Source organism: Brassica napus, chromosome C9 (assembly GCF_020379485.1).
Source record: "Brassica napus cultivar Da-Ae chromosome C9, Da-Ae, whole genome shotgun sequence".
In the NCBI taxonomy this organism is placed as follows: Eukaryota; Viridiplantae; Streptophyta; class Magnoliopsida; order Brassicales; family Brassicaceae; genus Brassica; species Brassica napus.
In genome coordinates, this window is record NC_063452.1 from 61,658,628 (window position 1) to 61,680,258 (window position 21,631).

At 34.1% G+C, this 21,631-nt stretch overlaps 5 protein-coding genes and 1 non-coding gene across 6 annotated transcripts; 5 read left to right on the plus strand and 1 right to left on the minus strand.

Moving 5' to 3' along the window:
* The first annotated feature begins 339 nt into the window (after window positions 1–339).
* Window positions 340–2,584, plus strand: LOC106390389 (protein MICROTUBULE BINDING PROTEIN 2C-like). The gene is made up of 5 exons (XM_013830844.3): window positions 340–780; window positions 1,062–1,145; window positions 1,571–1,894; window positions 1,987–2,205; window positions 2,294–2,584. The coding sequence occupies exons 1-5, from the start codon at window positions 571–573 to the stop codon at window positions 2,447–2,449; spliced, it is 993 nt and encodes a 330-aa protein (XP_013686298.2). The 5' UTR covers window positions 340–570; the 3' UTR covers window positions 2,450–2,584.
* A 320-nt stretch (window positions 2,585–2,904) lies between these two features.
* LOC106392706 (uncharacterized ATP-dependent helicase YprA) lies at window positions 2,905–9,205 on the plus strand. Its single transcript, XM_048767171.1, has 25 exons — window positions 2,905–3,119; window positions 3,283–3,834; window positions 3,920–4,025; window positions 4,107–4,204; window positions 4,360–4,491; window positions 4,798–4,866; window positions 5,006–5,128; window positions 5,206–5,355; window positions 5,455–5,586; window positions 5,703–5,782; window positions 5,915–6,009; window positions 6,107–6,174; window positions 6,270–6,371; window positions 6,457–6,518; window positions 6,594–6,701; window positions 6,812–6,887; window positions 6,974–7,110; window positions 7,209–7,368; window positions 7,460–7,639; window positions 7,729–8,001; window positions 8,084–8,251; window positions 8,361–8,467; window positions 8,560–8,683; window positions 8,778–8,930; window positions 9,037–9,205. The coding sequence occupies exons 1-25, from the start codon at window positions 2,943–2,945 to the stop codon at window positions 9,079–9,081; spliced, it is 3,477 nt and encodes a 1,158-aa protein (XP_048623128.1). The 5' UTR covers window positions 2,905–2,942; the 3' UTR covers window positions 9,082–9,205.
* Window positions 9,206–9,289: 84 nt separating this feature from the next.
* LOC125592318 (isoaspartyl peptidase/L-asparaginase 1-like) lies at window positions 9,290–10,934 on the plus strand. Its single transcript, XM_048767173.1, has 4 exons — window positions 9,290–9,515; window positions 9,837–10,070; window positions 10,152–10,238; window positions 10,318–10,934. Exons 1-4 carry the CDS (start codon window positions 9,351–9,353, stop codon window positions 10,777–10,779), a joined length of 948 nt encoding a protein of 315 aa, XP_048623130.1. The 5' UTR covers window positions 9,290–9,350; the 3' UTR covers window positions 10,780–10,934.
* Window positions 10,935–16,489: 5,555 nt separating this feature from the next.
* On the plus strand, window positions 16,490–18,230 carry LOC125592319 (isoaspartyl peptidase/L-asparaginase 1-like). The gene is made up of 4 exons (XM_048767174.1): window positions 16,490–16,746; window positions 16,937–17,170; window positions 17,256–17,342; window positions 17,591–18,230. The coding sequence occupies exons 1-4, from the start codon at window positions 16,582–16,584 to the stop codon at window positions 18,050–18,052; spliced, it is 948 nt and encodes a 315-aa protein (XP_048623131.1). The 5' UTR covers window positions 16,490–16,581; the 3' UTR covers window positions 18,053–18,230.
* On the minus strand, window positions 18,211–21,312 carry LOC125592320 (syntaxin-132-like). Its single transcript, XM_048767175.1, has 13 exons — window positions 20,801–21,312; window positions 20,377–20,475; window positions 20,223–20,279; window positions 20,066–20,114; window positions 19,874–19,962; window positions 19,707–19,780; window positions 19,461–19,503; window positions 19,324–19,384; window positions 19,216–19,241; window positions 19,045–19,122; window positions 18,886–18,966; window positions 18,685–18,750; window positions 18,211–18,567 (listed from the first exon to the last, which is right to left on the minus strand). The coding sequence occupies exons 1-13, from the start codon at window positions 20,816–20,818 to the stop codon at window positions 18,397–18,399; spliced, it is 912 nt and encodes a 303-aa protein (XP_048623132.1). The 5' UTR covers window positions 20,819–21,312; the 3' UTR covers window positions 18,211–18,396.
* A 103-nt stretch (window positions 21,313–21,415) lies between these two features.
* On the plus strand, window positions 21,416–21,488 carry TRNAA-CGC. The gene has a single exon. It is a non-coding gene; the product is annotated as a tRNA-Ala (tRNA).
* Window positions 21,489–21,631: the final 143 nt, after the last annotated feature.

The following is a 21,631-nucleotide window of genomic DNA, read 5'->3' on the forward strand; positions in this document are numbered from 1 at the left end:
CATGCTTAGCTGGGTCAATTTTTGTTTGTTGTTTAGTTTAGTTTCTACATTCTGCTACTAGTCTTTTTGTAATCACTGTCAAAAATTTAAAAAGAAAAAACTATAGTGCCTATGTTCCCTTTCCAATGAAATTTACACATATTTTAAGGCCCATTAGAAGTGTTTTCTAATTTATTGAGTTTAAGTAAAAGTAATTTTGAAATCTTAATACATGATTCTAAATTAATTTGTCGTTTTCCAAACCAAAGAAAGAAAGGATATAACAAGGGAGCAGAAGAAAAAGGAATGGTGCTTTCAAAGGAAATAATTCAAAATCAAAGCATCAAGGGAAAAAATGTGAGAAGATGAGGGGCATATTAGTCATTTGAAGTAGGTAGTTTCAGATGAACGTTGGAGAAAAAATATGAGATCCCCAACTTGGAGATGAACAATTTGGAGAACAGATAAAAAAGAAATTAAAAATTATTAAAGTCTCTCCCTCGTCTCTCTCTCTCTCTCTCTCATTGCTCAAACTGTGGCGTAGAAGACTAATAACTGAAGCAGATCTATTCAGCAAGAAGGAGGAGAAAGATGTACGAGCAGCAGCAGCAGCATTTAAGCGATTCTGGATTTGGGGATGATAGCTCGTGGCTCGCGGGCGATGACGATCTCCTCCGTTTGCCTCCTCATCACCAATCTGATGCCGGCGCAGCAGCAGCTACGAACTCGGGAAACGAGAATCTGGATCGGCGTCTTTTGAAAGATCTCGTTGAGATGGTTCCCCTCATCGAGCAGTTCATGGTATTTAACATTCTCTACCTATTCATCTCTCAACTCTCTCTCGAGTTAGCTGAGCCGAAGGAGCTCGTGTGGGGGAATTGAAGATTGGGTGATCGATTAGATGCAATTTCGAGACCTTTCGATAGATTCAATTTTGGAGATTTGTGGAAATGTGAGAGAAAGTGATGATATTTTGGAGATATTGGGTTTGGAATTTTTTATTAACGATAATAAAGAGTGTTAGGTTGTTTCACATTTAAGCTGTGATTTTAATATCTTTCTTCTCATTGAACGTTAAATAGGAACACAAAGAAAAGAGTTCGTTTAAGAGGAGAGGTTCAATGGTCTACACTAAGATGCCTTCCAAAGAATCCTTGTCCAGAAGGGTGAGTTTGCTTGTTTCCATCTATTATTATCTCTTTGTGGTAACTCTTATAGTATGAACCATTGCTTGGTTTGGTTTGGTTTGGTTGCATAGGTACAAGACTTTTACTTTGGTTCACACTTGGAATTTTCACTGGTGGTTACTTTTATATGGAACTAGTTTTTGTTTTCTTTTCCTTTTTGGGTATGAGTTGATATCAACTAGGCTTAATGGCTTGATAAGTTCTTCTATATACATACACAAAAGGGTTCATAGACTCAACGCTGTTTGAAATTTTATCATATGCAGTAAATGTTATAATAATGGCTTCATGTTTTTGGTTAAATAACTTAAATGGGTGGGTTTCGAGTTTCCAGGTGACTGTATCAGTTTAAAGGCTCGGCTGTATCAGTTTTTAACTTGTATTTGCATTTACTTGATTTAAAGGGAAGAAACGCTTCTCAAGCAGTCCCAGGAAGAAAGAAGAGAGACGCTGAGGGAAATAATGATGCTGTGAACGATGCTAAGGAAGTTGGCGAAAACGCAAAGGCTTTGGCTGGTGCAGACAAGGACGAACTTACAAGACTTAGAGAGCAAGTGAATGACTTGCAGACGAAACTATCAGAGAAAGAAGAGGTTTTAAAGTCGGTGGAGATATCAAAGAAAAATCAGCTAAACGAGATACAGATGAAGCTTGAAGAAACAAGTCGCTTGGTTGCTGAAAGGGATACGTTGATCAAGTCTATGCAGCTACAATTATCTGACACAAAGGTACACCCTTTCTGTTGTGTTTCTATATATATATTTTTTTTATCATATACCATCTTCAAATGCTAATCGCTTGTTTTTGCTGTTTTCACTAGATCAAACTTGCAGATAGACAAGCAGCTCTTGAGAAGACCCAATGGGAAGCAAAGACAACAGGAACGAAAGCAATCAAGCTTCAAGAACAGCTAGATGCTGTTGAAGGAGAAATGTCTTCCTTCACACAGGTTTTTGAAACCTTGGCCAAAACAGAATCCAAAAAACACGACATGGATTATGATGCAACTCCATACCAATTTGATCATCTTCCATATCTGGTATGTCAAGAAACAACTACAATCATCTGTCTTTTCCCCTTTTATTTTGGAAGTCACATCTAACTATTGCAACTACATTAAAAACCAGGATGATGTGGATGAAACAGAACTGAGGAAAATCGAAGATGCAAGACAAGCTTATGTTGCAGCTGTGACTACCGCAAAGGAAAGAGAAGATGAGGAATCTCTAGCAATGGCTGCTAAAGCTCGTGCCTACTTGCAGTCACTAGCCTTTAAATACTAATCATCTTCATGTGTTCTTTATAGGATTTAGTTTATTTAGGTGTATGTGGATTTGTACCATGAAAAAATTGGAGAAAAACAAACAGAAAGTAATGGTTTCTACCAAATCACGAATGCATTCGAGTTTTTGTTATCATTTGAGCTTGTATCTATATGGTTTTGTTTATTATATGATCTTCAAAGGGAACATTAAACAAATTGTATCATGTATATTCTTAAGATAATTTAAGAGGAAAGAAGAAACAAAAAAAGGTCTAAACTTGAATTGTACAATGCCGCAGCCGTAAGTTATCATGAAAATCAGGAAAATATTTAAATAGTAGCGTGTGATGGAGTTATCTGAATCATATATAAGCTCGCACGTGGCGAATCAATTATCCGTGTAAAATTCCGCGCCATATCGCGCCGCGTCAATACGACACCGTCTCACGAAACCTATAAAATCAATTCTTGGTTGACGGAGAAACAAACACAACAGTAAAATTCGATCGATAATGGCGGAGGAGAGTCGCTGCGGCGGAAACACTGTTGCGATCCGCGTCCGCACACTCTCCGGAGAATCGACGATTGTTCAGGTTCCCTCGAACGGGACGATTCACGACCTCAAGGTCGCCCTAAAATCCTCATTCGCTCCCGCTTCTTCCTCCCCCAATTTCAATCTCTTCTTCCAGGTAATGCTTATCCCCTACGCTCGTTATAGTCTCCGTGATTGATTGTATCTCGGGTCTTCTAGGGTTCCAAGTTTTATTCTTCGAAATTTCGAGTTTGCTGTTACTCTTTGTCACTAATTTCAAGTAACTTGTTTAAATTAACATCAATAGTTTCTGTTTTTAGGGTTCGAAGTTGAGTTTGAAGAGTAGGGTGGATACTACTGCCGTTAACGGCGGCGATTTTTTGGTTTTGGTTCCTTTTGTTAAGAAGGAGCGTCCACAAACCCCAAAACCTGACTTATCAGAGCCTCCACTGACTCCAAGCTTCTCCAGAGCTGAGAATCATTCCGTTGGGGTGAAACGAAAACGGGACCAAGACACGTGTCCAGTTGAGTTTTTGAAGGGTGTTTTGGAGTCTGATTGTAAAGATGAGTTCGAGGGTCAGAACAAAGAGAAGCTTGCTGAGGTTTTGAAGTCCAGGAATTGCCTGTCGTCTCCAGGGTTTGGAAAGTGTTTGATGTCTAAGGATGCAAGTGGCTATTCGTGTTCTTGTCCAGATTGGGTGAAACTGTCGATGGAGACGTTCACGTTTTTGAACCTCTTTTCGTCTCTTATCGAATCACTTGGAGAAAAGTTGTACTTTAACCGGTTGGAGGATTCGCTTGCCCGGTTAGCAACGTCTGGAGTTCGTGTCGGTGTAGAAGACGTTAAGAATCTTTCAACTTTATGCCCCAAGGTGATTTGTTGATACTTCTAGATAATCCTACCTTATTTAATGATTTTTTTTTTGTTGTTGTATGTAACCACTGTGGTTGTTGTAGGTAGTGAAGGTTGTCACTGATGAATTTGAGGCTGCTAACTATGAGAATGCTATAGTTATAGCTGATTTTCTTGAAACAGATGCAGGTGAAAAATATGAAAAACAAGGTATAATTTTCAGATTACAAAAATACATACTTTCTTAATCCAAGGTTTTAATAGTGTTTGTTTCAAATCATTGTTATATAGGTCTGAAGAAAACTCCACTTTCAAAGGTCTTTAGTTCTATTAAAAAGCGGGAGACTTCTTTTAAGGCTGCATTGTGGGAGTCCATCAAGTCGCTAACGGTACGTTTATTACTCCAACCTTTTCTTTCGGTGTAAACTTATCAAAATTATGATGAATGGCACATCTTAGGCATCCATGCACTAGCATTATTCCATCACTTCGGTCTAGCATAAATTGTGCATTATTTGATTTTTAAAGTATATTTGATTTACAGTTGAAAAATCGATGTAAGAGGGGAGTAACTGTTTCCTTGGAGGATATGCTTATCTTCGCCAGGGAAAGTGCACGTGTCGACGATGGACAGACTGGAAAAGATAGTTTTCGTTCATCCCGGAAGTCGTGTCGTGTAAGAGTCTGCTCCGATACTGACGCTGTACTTATTCTGTTATTAGCTCGTTCTAGAAATAGAGGTCCTTAATGAAAACCTATGTATGAGTTCACGCTTTTTGGTTAAGGGTCGCGCAGTTGATTTGTTGACAGCTTAGATTTTGGTGTTGTCCCTTTTGGATATCTTCTTACTGCGTCCACATGTAACAGCAGTCAGTGTTTGTAGCCTTAGTATTTGAAGGGCTGTACTCTATTTTGATACGTAACCACTGATTATCTGTAGACATGTTGTTAGGTTTTTAAATATATTTGTTTCAATTAACAGGGCACAAATTCATTGCTACCGTTGGAGATGGTTGAACATCTCAGGAATGGTTTTGGATCTAAAGGACAGGTAGTTTAGTCTCTCCCTTTTACTCTCTTACTCTGTACTTCCTCGAATTCTTAGGTCTGGGTTGCGAGCAAATCTCCATTCTCTTAGTTAAAGAGCTTTGCACGAAGCTTTACTTTTTTTATAACTTTTCCTGTCGCAGATAGTTCATGTTGAAGATATCAATGCTCGGAAAGCTGTCTACGTTGAAATACCAGATGAGCTCTCAGAAATCACGAAGTCTGCCTTGAAACGGATTGGAATCAATACATTATACAGCCATCAGGTACCTTATCTTGTAATGTACTTCTTAGTCTATGGATTTCATTTTGGCTGGAACCTTTTCCTTTTTTTCTTTATCAGGCTGAATCGATTTCAGCAGCCTTGTCTGGGAAGAATGTTGTCGTTGCGACCATGACTTCCAGTGGAAAATCTCTTTGCTATAACGTGCCAGTCTTCGAGAAATTGACCATTGATACAGATGCTTGTGCCTTGTACTTGTTTCCGACCAAGGTTACTCAGCTCGTCTCTTCTAAAGCGTTTTCTGTTTTGAAATTTCATTAATTTTGGATATTTCTAGGATAGAAACTGATTCACTTTTGGTTTGTATAGGCCTTAGCTCAGGATCAGTTTAGAGCGTTGTCAGCTTTAATAAAAGGATACGAAGCTAGCATAAATATGGGGGTGTACGATGGTGATACCCCTTATAAGGATAGAACATGGCTGAGGAATAACGGTAGACTGGTAAGTTCGTACTGTCTTTCTTTTTCCAACAGTATAGTGATTCATTAAATCATTCTCATCTGAATTCCCAAATACATATTTCACTAACCAGCGTTATTGAATATATATGGATGTAGCTGATCACAAATCCTGATATGTTACATATGTCAATCTTGCCTCTCCATGGGCAATTCAGACGGATTTTGTCAAACCTTAGGTAACAAATTCTCCTCTCATATTAAGTTTGACTAGCTTCTTTATTGTCTTTGCAAGAAATGGTTGGTTTAGAGAGTAACAAGGCCTGCTTATAATCCCTGACTTAAAGTCGAGTTTACGTTGAACATATTAGGTACATTGTAGTCGATGAAGCCCATACTTACAAGGGAGCGTTTGGCTGCCACACAGCTCTTATATTGAGAAGACTACGCCGCATCTGCTCTCATGGTTGGTGACAATACTGATCACATGGTCAAAGCAATAGTTTCCATTACAAATTTTGCATATGCACACTTTTAGCTGACCAACCATGTCTTGTTTCCAGTATATGGCGTCAGTCCCTCATTCATATTTTGTACTGCAACATCTGCTAATCCTCGAGAACATTGCATGGTAATCCATGCCTACGTTACTGATTATCTGGATATAGTATCTGCTTGTCAAAAGCCTTGCTACGGGGATCAAAACATGGCTTGTTGATGGTGCAGGAGCTTGCAAACTTATCTGAGCTCGAGCTGATAGAGAAAGATGGAAGTCCTTCCTCCAAAAAGCTATTTGTCCTGTGGAATCCCTCAGCCCCCCCAACAACTGTATGGTTCAGAAATCTGGATATTTTTGAACCAAACTCTAAGACTTTTTATTTACTCCTTATTTGTTTTATCTGTTGTATTACAGAAATCTGAAGAAAGCTCGAACGACAAGAATAGTAAAGGAGATGCTGCAGATAATTCATCAAGGTAATTTTTCAAGAAATCAAATTTGTGCTCATCAATCTGTAGCTGACATTAGTTATTATTTCGTTTTTTTTTCAGCCCACTTTCGGAAGTTTCACACCTTTTCGCAGAGATGGTTCAGCATGGCCTACGCTGCATTGCTTTCTGTCGATCTCGCAAACTTTGCGAACTTGTTTTGTGTTATACGTAAGTTCTCTTGCAAATCAGAAATTAAAATTCTCACTTTAGGCTTTTCGATTTTTTCTTTACTGTATAAAAATGTTGATGGAGTTTAAGATCTGCAAAATATGCTGTAGGCGTGATATTCTCGCTAAGACTGCTCCTCATCTTGTTGAAGCCATATCTTCATATCGTGGAGGTTACATTGCTGAGGTACGTCTCCATTTTCATTGTTTAAGAACTTAATTGTTGTTGTAGATGGATTGTTTTTACTAGATCAAGAAGTTGATATTTTGCAGGATCGGAGAAAAATAGAGGTTGACTTATTCGGTGGAAAGCTTTGTGGTATTGCTGCAACAAACGCACTTGAGTTGGGGATTGATGTCGGTCACATAGACGTAACTTTGCATTTAGGCTTTCCCGGTAGTATTGCCAGGTAAATCATCAGTCTGCTCGGCTCTTTTCTCTTCCCTTTAAAAACAGAAAATACCATAAGCTGCAGCTGATAATGACTGATCTCTTTTGAATTTTCAGTCTATGGCAGCAAGCAGGTCGGTCTGGAAGACGAGAAAGGCCATCCCTTGCAGTATATGTTGCCTTTGACGGTCCCCTTGACCAATACTTCATGAAATTCCCGAACAAGCTCTTCCGCAGTCCAATTGAGTGTTGCCATCTTGATTCTCAAAATGAACAGGTTAGTAATCTGTGATCTTTAATTGTATTCTTTTTAGATTCTTCTGCGGACTGTCAAATACCGACGTGCTTTTCTACTTTGCTTCTTGCAGGTCGTTGCGCAGCATTTGGCCTGTGCTGCTCATGAGCACCCATTGAGTTTGCAGTACGATGGAGACCACTTTGGTTCTGGCCTAAGCAACACTCTTGAATTGCTCAAGAACAAAGGAGTCTTAAGTTTTGATCCGTCCCGTGATTCTTCTGCTAGAATATGGAACTATATTGGTCGAGAGGTAATATCCAGCACTACACTGAAATTTACTATTCGAAACCTTGTTTTCTTTTCTCTGAAAACCTTTTGCTGGACAACGTTTTCTATCAGAAAAAGCCTTCGCAGAGAATCTCTATCCGGGCCATAGAGACGGAAAGATACAGAGTAGTGGAAAAAAGAAGTAACGATGTCCTCGAAGAAATCGAGGAAAGCAAAGCCTTTTTCCAGGTCTATGAAGGAGCTATTTATATGAACCAAGGAAGGACTTATCTGGTCGAGGCTTTGGATACGAAAGAAAAGATAGCTTTGTGTAAATTAGTAAACGTGGATTACTACACCCGGCCTCGGGATCACACATGTATCCATGTAACTGGTGGTGAAACTGTAAGTATTTTCTGGCATAATCTAATTGTGGTTCTCTTGTGTGATAGTTTTTTTTTAGTTCATTACCGTGGTCATGTTTCAGGCTTACGCATTCAAGGCTCCAAAGAATCAACTGAATAAGACAACAGCACAAGCTCAACCCTGTAGTGTGAAAACAGACTGGTTTGGATTTTACCGTATCCGGAAAAAGACCAATGAAGTATATGATGATGCTGGTCTCTCACTCCCAAGTTACTCTTACCAATCACAGGTTAGCCTTACACATACATAAAAAGGGGTTCCCAATCCGTTTGGTTTCGGTTAAGCAGGATTGGGTACATACACTCAATAATACTTAATATCTTTTTCCGGTGTAATAGGCTGTTTGGATTCAAGTGCCTGGGTCAGTAAAAAAAGCATTGGGCGAGGATAACTTCCGTTCTGGTTTACACGCTGCTTGTCACGCTCTTCTCCATGTTGTTCCACTGTACGTGCTTGTGTTTTGTTTTTTCTTGTTTTGTCCTCTACACTGCAGATTATAACTTTGGTTTCTTCTTGTTGTTGGTACTTTGTCCCTAGATTTGTGCGTTGCAACTACTCAGACTTAGCTCCGGAATGTCCGCATCCGAGTGACGGTAGCTATTTTCCATCAAGAATATTACTATATGATCGCCATCCTGGAGGAACCGGCATATCCGCCCAGGTAAATGAAAATGAAACACACGTTTTTGAAAAACTAATATACATTGTTTGTTGATTTTGGGTAAATAAATTTTTTTTTTTGTTTTGATTGGCAGATTCGTCCATTCTTCACAGAGCTTCTAAAAGCTTCGGTTGATCTCTTAAAGGCATGCTGCTGCTCAGCTGAAAGTGGTTGCCCCAGTTGCGTTCAAAACTTTGCTTGCCACAATGAGCTCGTACATAAGGTTGCAGCCATCAAGGTCATTGAGGTAACAAATTACTAGTATTTGGTTTCTTTCTCACATATGATTTTACCAAATTGTTATTTTATACATAGAGAGAACTGATCATATGTATTTGATATGGCGATTTTAGGGTGTTTTGGAATCGGAAAAATTATATTTTCAAGATGGAACTTGAAGAAGCACATGAGCGTCTAATGTGGCGGGACTTGTGTTTACACTGAGCTGATTTTTTTTATTATTAGTGTAATGTGACGAACATTTAAAAAGAGTTTTATATGATTCCATTAATTTTTACATCAGAAAAGAATCTAGTGGCCACTGGGAATGTTTTTAAAAATGATCATGGAGCAGGTGGCGAGTCCATTAAATGCTTTTAAAAGAGTGTTTTGAGTTGAGAAGGTGAGACTTTGAGAGAGTGTATTTTTTTTAGTTCTCCTGCAAGCGATGTTGGGGTGGGCGATAGCGTTACACGGCGGTGGAGGAGACATTCCGATCGACCTCCCTGACGAGCTGCGTATCCCTCGCGAGACCGCTCTGCGTCACTGCCTTGATCTCGGCGTTTCCGCCCTCAAATCCGGCAAACATCCATTGGACGTCACTGAACTCGTCGTACGCCTCTCTCTCTCTCCCTCTAGCGGATAGTTTTGTGATTCAGTTTATCATATAGTTTTGTAACAATCGATGAGGAAACTGATAATTTGGAGATGAAGTAGTCGACGGTTTTAGCTTCTGATTAGAGTCACCATGAGACTACTTAAAATCTGAAACTATCCATTCGTCAAGCTTGATAATTATGAGTTAGTTTTTTTTTTGCTTTGTATGAATGAGTGATCAGAGATCACTCTATTGAGAACTTAACAGTGAGCCATTTGTTTTTGATGAGTCTTATAGAGCTATGGTTAAGTTCCATCTGCTGTTGTTGTTGTTAAGGTTCGTGAACTTGAGAACCACCCATACTTCAATGCTGGTAAAGGATCCGTTCTAACTGCACAAGGCACTGTTGAAATGGAAGCTTCTATTATGGACGGTAAAACCAAAAGATGTGGAGCCGTCTCTGGCCTCACCACTGTCGTTAACCCCGTCTCTTTAGCTCGACTCGTCATGGAGAAAACTCCTCATATCTATCTTGCTTTCGACGCTGCAGAAGCTTTCGCTAGAGCACATGTACGTCAGTGTGAAAAAAAAAACGATTCTTCTACTTTCTTTTGTAATACCTTCTCGCTACTAAAGCTTTTGCTTTGATAGGGCGTTGAGACGGCTGAATCAACCTATTTCATAACTCCTGAAAACATTGCAAGGCTAAAACAGGCCAAAGAGTTCAATCGCGTCCAGGTAATTCGTTTAATTGAGATTTGTGTTTTTTCTTGTAAGCATATTCTCAGTTTTTTTTTTTCATTTCATTTCATCACAGTTGGATTACACAGCGCCTACACCAAAAGAACCTGAAATCCGTGGCGACAGCCAGATAGGAACGGTGGGATGTGTAGCAGTGGACAGCGCTGGAAACCTAGCTGCGGCCACATCAACCGGCGGCTATGTCAATAAAATGGCTGGCAGAATCGGAGACTCTCCGTTGATTGGTGCAGGAACGTACGCTAACCACCTTTGTGCCGTCTCAGCCACAGGTAAAGGAGAATATATAATCCGCGCAACCATGGCTAGAGAAGTGGCTGCACTTATGGAATACAAAGGTTTGTCCTTATCCGAGGCGGCGGCTTATGCTGTTGAACAGTCCGGACCTAGAGGAACATGTGGTCTCGTTGCTGTGTCTGCTAATGGTGAAGTTGCTATGCCGTATAACACCAATGGGATGTTTAGAGCTTGTGCAACAGAGGATGGTTTCACTGAGGTCGCAATCTGGCCTAAAAATTGAAATCTCACTAGACTGACGGGTGGCATAGTCTACTCTGTTTCTGTTTTATGATTTGAATTCTAACTCCCGCTTATATATATACTAGATTTGGGTCCGTGCGTTGCAACGGACTTTATTTGATATTTTAATTTAATAAAAAAATATTAAAAAAATCATTTTATTATTGTTTTAAAATTGTTTTTGTATATGTTATGTGAAATTTATTTTATAGTTAAGAACTCGTTTTCACATATAAATTTCAGTTAATATTTGTTAGAGCTAGAAAAAACATCCAAACGTAAAAATTTAAATCGGATCCAACCCGAAATAATAATTATAATGAAATAAAAAGGAATTTGGAAGCTAAATAAGACCAAGAATCAATGACAACATTATACACTTTCTTATGTACTAATTTAATGTTTTATTAAACGTGTCTGATGTTAAATAATTTTCTTGATTCATGATTTATTAATGATATATTTTCATACTAACATTTTAATTAAAATGAATTATAAAATACTACATATTAAAAATAAAAAAATGTAATATGATAACGATGAAGCTTGATTTGTTTTTGACTAAACATATGTACGGTGACAATAATAATAATCAATTTTTTATAAACAAACATGAAAATATATATATCAAACATGTGTTTGATTTTCGTATAACCAAACACATAAATACCAATCACGACAACATCCAAAGTTTTGATTTATGTTAATTTAATAGCTTTATCATCATACTTGTCATCAAATTCTTTTTTTTTAATACTATTAAATATGTATGCTTACTTTTGTTAAGATATTTTTTTAAAAGGAAAAACTGTATTTTATAAATCTCGTTTTTATTTACAATTAAAAAAAGAAAAAGTATCAAATAATTTTTTATATTTTGTTTAGGATTATAGAAAAGGAAAAGTATTATCATATAAAATTTTACAATTATCTTCTCTTTAGAATTTCAGAAAATCTTATTGCTATCAAATAATTATTTCTAGTTACAATTAAATAATTTTAAATTATGATTTTTACGGTTCATATCAATACTATTTTTAAACTTCATTTTTAATTAAATAATGTTTAGTATCATGTTCATCATCAAATTTTCTACACTATCAAATAACTTCTTACAATTCTCTTTTGGTTAGAAATTAAAAAATATGATACAAATCTCTTTTGTTTAGGATTTTCTTTTTAAAAAGAAAAGAAGTATCAAATATTTTATTAGAGTTTTAGGGTGTTATAAAAGAAAATTAAAATTACCTAATCTTTTATAATTATTTTTTTCTAGGATTTTGAAAATAAAAATACTATCAAATAATTATTTCCAGCAAATATTAACTATTTTTAAAACTTGCTATTTTCAAAATTCGTTTTCTCAATATCACTAATATTTTTAATTAAATATTTTCAGTATCATATTATTTTCAAAATTCATTTTCTCAACATCACTAATATTTTTAATTAAATATTTTCTTCATCATTAAATTTTAAAAGTAAAAATTACTTTTACAATTCTATTTGGTCATGATTTAAAAGGAAAACAAAATCTTATTTGGTTAAGATTAAAAGTGGAAAAAGATATTTTTCAAATTTCTTTTATTTAAGATTTTAGGAAAAAAAAATTTATTTTCACATAATGATAGATTTTTATTAATGCATACACAATGTTTTTTTTTTTTGGCACAACCATATCAGGTGAAATATTTGAAGTTATTTTTGATTTACAATTTTTTAACAAAAAATTATCTATTAAATTTATAAGAAATAAAATACTTTAAATTTCTTAAAAAGGAAAATTCCAACTATAATCCGTTCTTGTTTTTAAGATTTTTATACAACTAATATATTTTGAATAAAAAAAATTATGTTTAGTTAATTATATATTGTGTCTTATACATACAAACATATATTCCTCATATTTACACATACTTATGTACGATAAAAACATCATAATTAAAAAACAATTGTGTTAGCATCATAAGATGTAATAAGGATGATAAAAAAAAATTGAGTTGTCTAAAGAAATTAAAAAAAAAATACTCAGATAATATTTTTCTTGTCAATACTATTTTTTTGAAAATAATATGAGGAATCTTAGACCTAAATATAGATGTGAAAATAATATTTATTTTGGTTTATATTTTTGTAGCACACATTTATCTGTTAAAAAGGAAATTTAGTTATTTATATGAAAATAAAAAGAGTACTTTTAAATTTTTATTTTCTTAGGTTTTAAAAAAGGAATATCACTTATTCTATAGTTAGTTTTTCTATTTGATTTTTATTAAATATTTTCGTGTACTTGTAGGATTTTATAGTTCATTTGTATTTAATTTTTTTTTAAAAAAATTAATATTTTCTCTTATAATATCTTTCTTTAGTATTTTTAAAATGAAAAATATACAAAATATTTTAAAAAGAAAAAAATACTTTCAAATAGCTTTTTACAATTATTCTTTGTTTATAGAATTTTCAAAAAATTTAATTTATTATCAAATATTTTTAAAAGATTATAAAAAGAGCCATAAAAATATAATTATAAAAGGCTATGTGATAGTAATTTTCCTTTTCTTAACTCCTAAAAAGAATAATAAACTATATTTTTGTAATAATTTTCCTTTTCTAGTGTCCAAAAAAATATAATAATAATTTTTTTTTCTAAATCTTTTTAAATTCTACTAAAAGAGAACTGTAACATATTTTGACACATGTCACAATCTTAATAAATTAATTGACACATTCCGCAATCAAAAAATTATCTATTAAAAAGAATAGTTAGTTATTTATAAGAAATAAGTTACTTTAAATTTATTAAAATGAAAAATTTCAACTATAATTCGTTCTTGTTTTTAAGATTTTTATACAACTAATATATTTTGAACAAAAAAAATTATGTTTAGTTAATTATATATTGTGTCTTATACATACAAACATATATTCCTCGTATTTACACATACTTATGTACGATAAAAACATCATAATTAAAAAAAAAACTTGTGTTAGCATCATAAGATGTAATAAGGATGATAAAAAAAATTGAGTTGTTTAAAGAAATTAAAAAAAAAATACTCAGGTAATATTTTTTTTGTCAATACTATTTTTTTGAAAATAATATGAGGAATCTTAAACCTAAATATAGATGTGAAAATAATATTTATTTTGGTTTATATTTTTGTAGCACACATTTATCTGTTAAAAAGGAAATTTAGTTATTTATATGAAAATAAAAAGAGTACTTTTAAATTTTTATTTTCTTAGGTTTTAAAAAAGGAATATCACTTATTCTATAGTTAGTTTTTCTATTTGATTTTTATTAAATATTTTCGTGTACTTGTAGGATTTTATAGTTCATTTGTATTTAATTTTTTTTTTTAAATTAATATTTTCTCTTATAATATCTTTCTTTAGTATTTTTAAAATGAAAAATATACAAAAATATTTTAAAAAGAAAAAAATACTTTCAAATAGCTTTTTACAATTATTCTTTGTTTATAGAATTTTCAAAAAATTTAATTTATTATCAAATATTTTTAAAAGATTATAAAAAGAGCCATAAAAATATAATTATAAAAGGCTATGTGATAGTAATTTTCCTTTTCTTAACTCCTAAAAAGAATAATAAACTATATTTTTGTAATAATTTTCCTTTTCTAGTGTCCAAAAAAATGTAATAATAATTTTTTTTTCTAAATCTTTTTAAATTCTACTAAAAGAGAACTGTAACATATTTTGACACATGTCACAATCTTAATAAATTAATTGACACATTCCGCAATCAAAAAATTATCTATTAAAAATAATAGTTAGTTATTTATAAGAAATAAGTTACTTTAAATTTATTAAAATGAAAAATTTCAACTATAATTCGTTCTTGTTTTTAAGATTTTTATACAACTAATATATTTTGAATAAAAAAAATTATGTTTAGTTAATTATATATTGTGTCTTATACATACAAACATATATTCCTCGTATTTACACATACTTATGTACGATAAAAACATCATAATTAAAAAAAAAACTTGTGTTAGCATCATAAGATGTAATAAGGATGATAAAAAAAATTGAGTTGTTTAAAGAAATTAAAAAAAAAAATACTCAGGTAATATTTTTTGTGTCAATACTATTTTTTTGAAAATAATATGAGGAATCTTAAACCTAAATATAGATGTGAAAATAATATTTATTTTGGTTTATATTTTTGTAGCATACATTTATTTGTTAAAAAGGAAAGTTAGTTATTTATATGAAAATAAAAAGAGTACTTTTAAATTTTTATTTTCTTAGGTTTTAAAAAAGGAATATCACTTATTCTATAGTTAGTTTTTCTATTTGATTTTTATTAAATATTTTTGTGTACTTGTAGGATTTTATAGTTCATTTTTATTTATTTTTTTTTTAAAAAAATTAATATTTTCTCTTATAATATCTTTCTTTAGTATCTTTAAAATGAAAAATATACAAAATATTTTAAAAAGAATAAAATACTTTCAAATAGCTTTTTACAATTATTCTTTGTTTATAGAATTTTCAAAAAATTAAATTTATTATCAAATATTTTTAAAAGATTATAAAAAGAGCCATAAAAATATAATTGTAAAAGGCTATGTGATAGTAATTTTCCTTTTCTTAACTCCTAAAAAGAATAATAAACTATATTTTTGTAATAATTTTCCTTTTCTAGTGTCCAAAAAAATGTAATAATAATTTTTTTTTCTAAATTTTTTTAAATTCTAATAAAAGAGAACTGTAACATATTTTGACACATGTCACAATTTTAATAAATTAATTGGCACATGTCGCAATCATATTAATTAGCAACTTTGAAGAATCAAGCTTTATATAATAAGATATATATATATATAATAACAAAGAAGTTTACATTATAGTTTGCTTTGCTATGTTAAACTTTATAAAATAAAATCATAATGTATATTACTTGATAAGTACTTGTGTTCTAAAAGTTAATGTAGAAGACTGACTAATCAGTAAATTGGACATAAACAAATGATTTTTCAATTTTTAGAAAGGACGGTTTAGACACTCAAAAATGGGTCTCGACAGTTCGATTGATCAACAATTCCTGATTTTTTGAACATTGGTATTGGCGGTACATCTAATTATTGTTACGTAACAAAGCAAGTAATTGCTCTGCTTGGTCCAATTAAAAAGAATGTTGTATAATATCTTGTTTTAGTTTCTTGGTAAGAATACAAACTTCACACGTTTCAAAGACGCTCGATAATAAAAGCCGTACGTAAGGATGATGTTTTTGTTTTGTTTACACAAGTATTTGTACTCATTAGATGTTCAAAAAAAAAAGTATATGTAAGCATTCTTGTTTTGCCAAGGCTTGAGAACACCAATAACGATCAGAGCAACAACAACGAGAAGGATGATGATTAATTGCAATACACATTCATTTTCTTGAGTTTCCCGATTGCACGTGATCTACTGCACTTAACACCTATAACTGCCAACACAAAACTCATCATTACTTACTATTAAAATGTGTTACCTGCTTCATTTGTTAAAGAGTGTATCAGCTTAAGGTCAATATATAGTTTTGTGACGTTGTTACTCTTTTTTTTTATGAGCGTAAGAATTCACCTGAGACTCTTTGCTGTCGAGCATTTCTCCTTGATAAACTATGCCTATAAGGATGGATCAAACAAAGAAAGAGAGTTTCATTAATAATAAATAAACTGCAAAAAGAGTAAAAAGTTATTAAAAAAAAAAAGAGAGATTTTAAAAAAATGCTTTTTAAGTGTTTGGGAAGGTGAGTGAGTCAACTTTTTTAGTTCTCCTGCAAGCGATGGTGGGGTGGGCGATAGCGTTACACGGTGGCGCCGGAGACATTCCGATGGATCTCCCTGACGAGCGACGTATCCCTCGCGAGACCGCCCTCCGTCATTGCCTCGATCTCGGCGTCTCCGCCCTCAAATCCGGCAGACATCCATTAGACGTCACCGAACTCGTCGTACGCCTCTCTTTCTTTCTCTCTCTCTCGATCGATCGAGTAGTTTTATGATTCATTTCATCATATATTAGTTTGTATCAATTCGCCAAAAGCTTTGATCAGAGATCAATTGTATTGAAATTTTACAGTGATTCATTTGCTTTGATGAGTCTTATAGAGCTGTCTCTTCTATGGTTGTTGTATGGTTAAGGTTCGTGAACTTGAGAACCATCCAGACTTCAATGCGGGTAAAGGATCCGTTTTAACTACCCAAGGAACCGTTGAAATGGAAGCTTCCATTATGGACGGGAAAACCAAAAGATGTGGAGCTGTCTCTGGCCTCACCACCGTCGTTAATCCCATCTCTGTAGCTCGACTCGTCATGGAGAAAACTCCTCATATCTATCTTGGATTCGATGGTGCAGAAGCTTTCGCTACAGCACATGTATGTCAGTGTGCAAAATGATTCTTCCTTGATTACCTAAAACTCTTACTACTTACTGCTAAAAAAAGCTTTCTGTTTTGATTAGGGCGTTGAGACTGTTGAATCAAGCCATTTCGTAACTCCTGAGAACATTGCAAGGCTAAAGCAAGCCAAAGAGTTCAATCGAGTCCAGGTAGTTAGTTAATTGAGCTTTTGTGTGTGTTGTTTCAGTGTCTTCTTGAAGCATATACTCAGTTTTTTTAAGTGTTCTAAAAATCGGTCTAGGCGGCTCCGCCTAGGTGCCTGCCTAGTCGGCAAATCAGATATGAATAAAACGTTTTTTATCAAATCGATTTATTAAAAAATCAGTCTAGGTGTTCAAAAAGCAATCATCCTAGCGATTTTTAGAACATTGTTTTTTTTTTTTCCATTTCACCACAGTTGGATTACACAGCGCCTACCCCAAAATTACCTGAAGTTTCTGGCGACAGCCAGATAGGAACGGTGGGATGTGTAGCAGTGGACAGCGCTGGGAATCTAGCGTCGGCGACATCAACCGGCGGTTATGTCAACAAAATGGTTGGCAGAATCGGAGACACGCCGGTGATCGGCGCGGGAACATACGCTAACCATCTTTGTGCTGTATCAGCAACGGGTAAAGGAGAATATATAATTCGTGCAACCGTGGCTAGAGAAGTGGCTGCGCTTATGGAATACAAAGGTTTGTCTTTAACCGAAGCAGCGGCTTATGCTGTTGAACAATCCGGACCGAGAGGATGTTGTGGACTCGTTGCTGTCTCCGCTAATGGTGAAGTTGCTATGCCGTATAACACTACTGGGATGTTTAGAGCTTGTGCTACTGAAGATGGTTACACTGAGGTCGCAATCTGGCCTAAAAATTGAAATCACTAGACAGATGAGTAGCTTAAGCTACTCTGTTCTGCTTTAAACATTATATCTTGTTTATATATAAGACAGGAGTTTACATCATAGACTACATTAATTAGCTTCTCTTCTATGTTATGTAAATAATTAAATTTGGGATATTGAACTTTATAAAATAAAATAAGAATGCGTATTACTTGTTTTGATCCAATTAAAAAGAATATAGTGCATCTTGTTTTGTTTTTTTCGTTTCTTGGTAAGAAATACAAACTTCACACATCTCATGAACACTCACTCAGTAAAAAGTCGTACGTAATGATGTTTTTGTTTGTTTGTTTGTTTACAGTGTCTTCTGTATTACTCTAAGCGTTCTTGTTTTTCCAAGGCTTGAGAACACCAACAACGATCACAGCAACAACAATGAGAAGGATGATGATTGCAATACACATCCATTTCCTTGAGTTCTTCTGTAAGCTCTTTGCTCTTTGAAGAGCCGTGTTCCCTGATTGAACGTGATCTACTGCATTTGACACCTATAATTGCCAACACAAAACCATCACTACTTACTTATTTAAATGTGTTAAAGAGTGTACCAACTTAAGATCAATTTGTGACGTTATTTTACTCTTTTTATGAGTGTAAGAATTCACCTGAGATTCTATGTTGTCCAGCATTTCTCCTTGTGCATCAACCAAAACTGCCATATCCATAAAAATCTGCAAAGAAAAGGGACCTTGATAAAAATGCCTTTAGAGATGAAAAAAGAAAGAGAGTTCCATTAATAGATTGCATCAAACTCAGTTCAAAGATGTTTCATCTCGTGTAAGAGAATTTGAAAAATCCAACCGTACTTGTTGCAAGTCAAGAAGTTTCTTCTCCAAATCTCTGACAGCATCATGACGTTCTTGTATTTCCGCCAATGTGTCCATTACCTGTGAGAGAAAGTATAAATAAAACACACTATTGCATGTTCAAAATCTTGGGAAGTAAATGGAAAAAAAGCTCAAAACCTGTCCTCTGCCTTGCTCCTGAATCGCTTTCTGGAAGATCTGTTCGCTGTTTCCAGTTTCAATCAATTCATCAATTGTCTGGAAAAAATCATCCAAGAAACGGCAAAGGAGTAAGGTTTCATTCAAACTTCCGAGACCATTTAAAACTCAACAAGAGTCAGCTTTACTTACATCATCATCCGCTCGTTGCCCAGTTACTAATGCAAGGAAAACACAAACACAGAAATAATAAGAGAGAAGGAAATAAATAAAGCAACCACATAACATCAACGTACATACCTGTAAAAATGCGCCTATCAACAACGTCACGATACTCTTGTTGGATGTTCTCTCTTAGAACCTATCACAAGCCACACAACATTAATTTGAGGAAACAACAGTTTTCATATAGCTATGAAAATGTTATCTTAACCCACCTGAAACTCAGCCATCTTGTCTTTAAACTTCTTCTTTAAGGAACTGTTGCACAGAATGAAAGCTCATATTACCAAAGAGGACTTACATTAAGAAGTATATATTGAGTACACTCTGAGAAAGAAAAACATGGATTTCATGAAATATAAACAGCATCTGCTTGTCAAGTTCTACTACACTTTGAATGAATAAACAGCTGAACACTATCCTAAAACCAAAGAGGTCAAAAATCAAATTAATCTACTCACAGTGTTGTAGCTGTTCTTGATCGATCCACACCAGATCCTTTCCCACACCCAGGTTTTTGTCTATTTGCCAAGTTCTAACAACATTTTGAATGTATACTCATATAAGAGAAACTGATAAATTCAACAACTGCAAAATGTTGAAGATAAAGAGCCATTGACGACAGTACCTCTCTGTCCAGCTCCTCGAGTTTCCCCTTGATGAAACGGGCAATGCTTCCGACTTCATCAACGTCTTTTTCCATTTTCTTCTTTATTGCTGGCCATTTAGATAAAGGACACAAAACACCAAATTGTATGCAAGGTCAAGGCAAACCACCATTAGTACTAAAAGATGTCCAACAAGATAAACAAATTTTTACCCTTCATGGCAGGAGCTTTGGTGACAGCCTTAGACTCCTCATGGGCAGCCTATACGGTTTACAAATGGGTACCATATGTTTTGGAATGATAACAATACAGAAAAAAATGATAACCCACAAAAAAAAAAAAAAAAAAGTCATTGGGTTTATAATATACCTGAAGTTTCTTGAGAAGCTTATTAAGCTTTTCATATTGTTTGTCAATTTCTTGAACCTAACAAGACAAAAGAGGAAAGCACTTAGGTTGAGTAAAATTTATAGCAACTCTTTCTTTAGCTGAGAGAGTAGTAATGGTTTGAAAGGAAGCTGACCTTTTTGAAGAAATCATCTAAACCTTGATCACTTCCTTGCTCCCCTAGTTCCACATCTCCTTCTCTAGAAGATTGACCTCGGGGAAGCTCAAACGAACCCTATAGAGGAAAAAAGCCATTAAGAAGTTAAAAGCTATCAAATAATCACAACAAGTCAACTTCCTTCAAAAGCTAAGTATATTCACACAAAAGAGTTTCATACATACATCACTCAGTTTCTGCTCAAAGTGTAGGAAAGGTCAAACCATACGAAAGTCGATTAAAACATTTTGAAAACTAAAACTGGACTGTGCTGCATTCATCATATATATATATATATTACATATACAATTTAATAGAGAACCAAATCTAAAAAAAAAGTCCTAATTTTTGTAATAAAACAAAAAGAAGAAACCTTTGCGAAGAAGTAAAAAAAGAATCTCACCTTTAGAAGATCGTTCATCGTATGGTATGAAGAGACTTAAAGTTTGGTTTTTTGTTTACAATAAGAACACGACTTTGATTGTGCCAATGCGAGAAGAAGACTTGAACCTCTCGAGGGAGAAGCGATAGAACTTATTAGTGAGACAGAATCGAGATAGCAAAAGTGAAGCACAAACGGATCTCTCTCTCTCAATTTGAGCAGAGTTGTAATGTAATTATGTAAAGTAATCTCTGTCTTTTATATCTACGGATATTGAAAAAATCCTAATCGAGTGGTTTTTAAGTATTCATAAACCGAAATCAAACCGAGGATTGAGTACATTTACAAACAGAATAAACATTATTTTCACCGGTTTGGTTTGGTAAGGAACACTCATGGACGTTCCGACAGGCCGTCCTTGTCCAGAGCTAAAGACAACTCCTTTCGGTGTACCTGAATAATACTGTTAAAAAAATAATACTTATCTAATTCGACGCATGTGCACTGACGCCGATACACCTAATGAATTTGAACAATGGACTGATATTCCAAACATTCTGTACATGTGAATCAACGGCGGATATTCTCTATATCTTTATTAAACAAAGATATGTCAGACATTGTTATTAACAAGTTGGGGGTGTAGCTCATATGGTAGAGCGCTCGCTTCGCATGCGAGAGGCACGGGGTTCGATTCCCCGCACCTCCATTACTTTGTTAACAACCTCATTTGATATTAAGATTTACTGCCTTTTTTTGTCTGGAATCACTCGTTGGTTAACTACGTGCAATGTTTATTACAGTTCCACATCTTGTCATGAAAAAATTGTACAGCATGGTTCTTTTTCTTTT

Bases quoted from the DNA above. Each gene is read 5' to 3' on its own strand.
- LOC106390389 (XM_013830844.3), top strand. From the start codon at position 571: ATGTACGAGCAGCAGCAGCAGCATTTAAGCGATTCTGGATTTGGGGAT. The intron at 781-1,061 runs GTATTTAACATT...AACGTTAAATAG, and splicing joins CCCTCATCGAGCAGTTCATG to GAACACAAAGAAAAGAGTTC. The intron at 1,895-1,986 runs GTACACCCTTTC...TGTTTTCACTAG, and splicing joins TACAATTATCTGACACAAAG to ATCAAACTTGCAGATAGACA.
- LOC106392706 (XM_048767171.1), top strand. From the start codon at position 2,943: ATGGCGGAGGAGAGTCGCTGCGGCGGAAACACTGTTGCGATCCGCGTC. The intron at 3,835-3,919 runs GTGATTTGTTGA...TGGTTGTTGTAG, and splicing joins TTTCAACTTTATGCCCCAAG to GTAGTGAAGGTTGTCACTGA. The intron at 8,468-8,559 runs GTACGTGCTTGT...CTTTGTCCCTAG, and splicing joins CTTCTCCATGTTGTTCCACT to ATTTGTGCGTTGCAACTACT.
- LOC125592318 (XM_048767173.1), top strand. From the start codon at position 9,351: ATGTTGGGGTGGGCGATAGCGTTACACGGCGGTGGAGGAGACATTCCG. The intron at 9,516-9,836 runs GTACGCCTCTCT...GTTGTTGTTAAG, and splicing joins TGGACGTCACTGAACTCGTC to GTTCGTGAACTTGAGAACCA. The intron at 10,239-10,317 runs GTAATTCGTTTA...ATTTCATCACAG, and splicing joins AAGAGTTCAATCGCGTCCAG to TTGGATTACACAGCGCCTAC.
- LOC125592319 (XM_048767174.1), top strand. From the start codon at position 16,582: ATGGTGGGGTGGGCGATAGCGTTACACGGTGGCGCCGGAGACATTCCG. The intron at 16,747-16,936 runs GTACGCCTCTCT...TGTATGGTTAAG, and splicing joins TAGACGTCACCGAACTCGTC to GTTCGTGAACTTGAGAACCA. The intron at 17,171-17,255 runs GTATGTCAGTGT...TGTTTTGATTAG, and splicing joins AAGCTTTCGCTACAGCACAT to GGCGTTGAGACTGTTGAATC.
- LOC125592320 (XM_048767175.1), bottom strand. The intron at 19,504-19,706 runs GTGAGTAGATTA...TCTGTGCAACAG, and splicing joins TCAAGAACAGCTACAACACT to TTCCTTAAAGAAGAAGTTTA. The intron at 18,751-18,885 runs GTACGGTTGGAT...TTTTCTTTGCAG, and splicing joins AACTTCTTGACTTGCAACAA to ATTTTTATGGATATGGCAGT.